This window comes from Mandrillus leucophaeus, unplaced genomic scaffold, assembly GCF_000951045.1.
Source record: "Mandrillus leucophaeus isolate KB7577 unplaced genomic scaffold, Mleu.le_1.0 Scaffold176, whole genome shotgun sequence".
Taxonomy (NCBI): domain Eukaryota; kingdom Metazoa; phylum Chordata; class Mammalia; order Primates; family Cercopithecidae; genus Mandrillus; species Mandrillus leucophaeus.
In genome coordinates, this window is record NW_012101765.1 from 2,971,411 (window position 1) to 2,974,359 (window position 2,949).

Genomic DNA, 2,949 nt, shown 5'->3' on the forward strand with positions numbered 1-2,949 from the left:
ATCTAAAGGGTAAGAATTGGGAGAAATGCATAACGTGTATTTGTTTCTGGAAACTGATGATTGCAGTAAGACATCGTGCTTACTAAATAGTGGAAGGGCATTTATTTATTAACAGGTTGCAAAACTCACTCTCGGCGAAAAACATTTTCTCACCTCAAATGCTACTCTGTAATGTTAAGTAAATTAGAAGTAAATCATCTGTTATTGTCTATGAATTTTTCTAAAGCCTATGCCTATGCTATCTTCTACGTTATATCTTCACAGGACACTCACCATCATTTAAACCAGTGGTCAGCAAACTTTTTCTGTGAAGAGCTGAACAGTAAATATTTTAGACCTTGCAGTCATCCAGTTTCCTTCTGAACTACAAAACTTTTACACTGTAGTGTGAAAGCAGCCATAGACAATCTATATACAGGCTGGGCACGGTGGCTCACACCTGTAATAATCCCAGCATTTTGGGAGGCCGAGGCAGGCGGATCACCTGAGGACAGGGGTTCAAGACTAGCCTTGCCAACATGGCGAAACCCCATCTCTACTAAAAATACCAAAATTAACTCGGTGTGGTGGCACACACCTGTAATCCTAGCTGCTCCTGAGGCTGAGGCAGGAAAATTGCTTGAACCTGGGAGATGGAAGTTGAGTGAGCCAGGATCGCGCCACTGCACTCCAGCCTGGGCAGTGGAGTGAGACTCCGTCTCAAAAAAAAAAAAAGGGAAAAAAAAGACAATCCGTATACAAATGAGCATGGCTAAGCTCCATTGGAAGTTTATTTACGGCACTGAAATTTGAATTTAATATAATTTTCCTGTGTTATGAAATGTTTTTCTTTTATTTTAGTCATTTAAAATGTAAAACACATTCTTAGCTTGTGGGCCGTACAAAAACAAGTGGAAAACCAGTTTTGACCTGGAGGCCGTGACACGTTCTTCTAACCTTCTTTTATCCATTCCTCTAAAGCCTGACATTCATGGGAGCAGGCATCTTAGAATGTGCTAATCAGATTACCTAATTTGTTATGTATACTGGGCGTGCTTAGAACATCCTCTTTCCTTTCTCTTATGTATTCCACCTCCATATATTCATAAGTTCCTTTTTCTGAGTCTAGAAAATGCTTAATGTCAAAACTGCCTTCAACTTTGAGCCCCACCCTTCATTCTCTTTTTGTCCTTCATCCCATATTTACTCTTCAGTTTCTTACTTTGAAGTTTTTTTTAGGACTCTAATTTCATAGAACTACTTGAAACTTCCCAGATTTAAGCCTTCTCTTTCCTTTATATTTTTATGTTGTTCTCACTTCTTTAACTAGAGAGAATATCTACTGATCTTTAAAGATGTATTTTTGTCATGTAATCCCCTCTTTTATAAAGTCGTTTTTAATCCCCAACTGCCCCAACCGTTACTACCTTGATTAGTAGAACTGACCATGTCCGCTTTTTTGGCCTCCTCTTACTGATACCTACTTGGTCACTACTTAATTGCCTTTTGTTTGTGTATCTCTCTACTTCTTCAGGCTGTAAATTCTCTAAAGGCATTTTGCTCATTCTGGTGTCCCAGTTGTTTAGACCATGCGCCTAGGTCTTCTTAAAACATCTCTCCCGTGGCTCCTACTTTTCTACTTATTTCTGATTCTTCTCAACCTTCTTTTTTGTTGTTGTTGTTTCTGTGCGAAATTGAGAAAAAACTGTCTGCTAGTTTCTTTTCAGATGTGTCTGCCTCCTCTCTGACTGTGTTGCCATTGGCTAAATCCAAACCCTCAGTTTCTTTTATCTGTAGTGTCTACAATAGCTTTTTAAAAAATCCATATTCTATTTATTTATTTATTTATTTTTTATTTTTAAAAAAATTTTTGTAGAGATGAGTCTCACTATGTTGCCCAGGATGGTCTTGAACTCCTGGCCTTGAGTGATCCTCCTGCCTTGGCCTCCCAAAGCGTTGGGATAGTAGGCATGAGCCATTGAGCCTGGTCCATATTTTTTTGTTTTTTTAGAGACAGGGTATCATTTTGTCATCCAGGCTGGAGTTCAGTGGCATGATCATAGCTCATGTAATCTCAAACTCCTGGGCTCAAGCTGTCTCCTGCCTTAGCCTCCAGAGTAGCTAGACCACAGGTGTGCTCCACAATGCCTAGCTAATTTTTTTATTCACAATAGCTTTTTTTCCCTTTTTTATTTTTAATTTTGTGAGTACATAGTAGGTGTGTATATTACGAGGTACATGAGATTTTTGTATAGGCATACAATACATAATAATTTCATCATGAAAAATTGAGTATCCCCTGAAGCATTTATTCTTTGTGTTACTCTTTTAGTTGTTTTTAAATGTTCAATTAAATTATTGACTGTAGTCCCCCTGTTGTGCTTTCAAATACTAAGTTTCATTCTTTCTATTTTTTTTCTCTATAACTTCTTAATATAAAAGTAATACCCCTTTCTGGAACTTTACTTTTTTAGATCAAACTTCTCTTCTTCATGGTTGTCAGTAATTGCATTAGTTGGACACAGGTTCAGTTGTTCTCACAGAGACCTAAAATAACAGTGGTTCAAACAAGATAGATGTTTATTTCTTTCTCATAACAGCCTAGGCAAAAATAGTCTAGGACAGGTTTGTCAGTTCCATTGTGTTAGTACTCAGTTCTCTGTTCTATTTGCTTTGCCATCCTCAGTGTTCTCCCTCACCTACATGGTTGAAGGTAGTTCACTACAAAATGTGCATTTCAGCTACAAAGAAGAGGTAAAGGGTAAGGGGAGGCCATCCTCCTTTCCTTTAGGAGCTGAACCAGAAGCTGCTGCATCATTTTGGTTCACGTCATTGAACAGAAGCAGTGGTGTTCCTGACCTGCTGTTCATATTGGCTCATTTGAACTAGCGAGATCCCTTTATGCATATCTCTTCCCAACTCTGTGTTCAGGTACCTCATATTGTTAGTTTGAAATCGGCCATGGTCGAA

General features: G+C 38.4%; 1 protein-coding gene across 4 annotated transcripts in view; it reads left to right on the forward strand.

Annotated features, from left to right (window-relative positions):
• ARL13B (ADP-ribosylation factor-like 13B) overlaps window positions 1-2,949 on the forward strand; it is a 93,273-nt gene that overhangs the window by 20,229 nt on the left and 70,095 nt on the right. The window contains exon 3 of one of the 4 annotated variants that reach the window (XM_011977268.1): window positions 990-992. The exons of the other annotated variants lie outside the window; for them this stretch is intronic. Coding sequence (XP_011832658.1) covers window positions 990-992 — 3 coding nt within the window. The remainder of the gene's footprint in view (window positions 1-989; window positions 993-2,949) is intronic. 4 annotated transcript variants of the gene reach the window in all.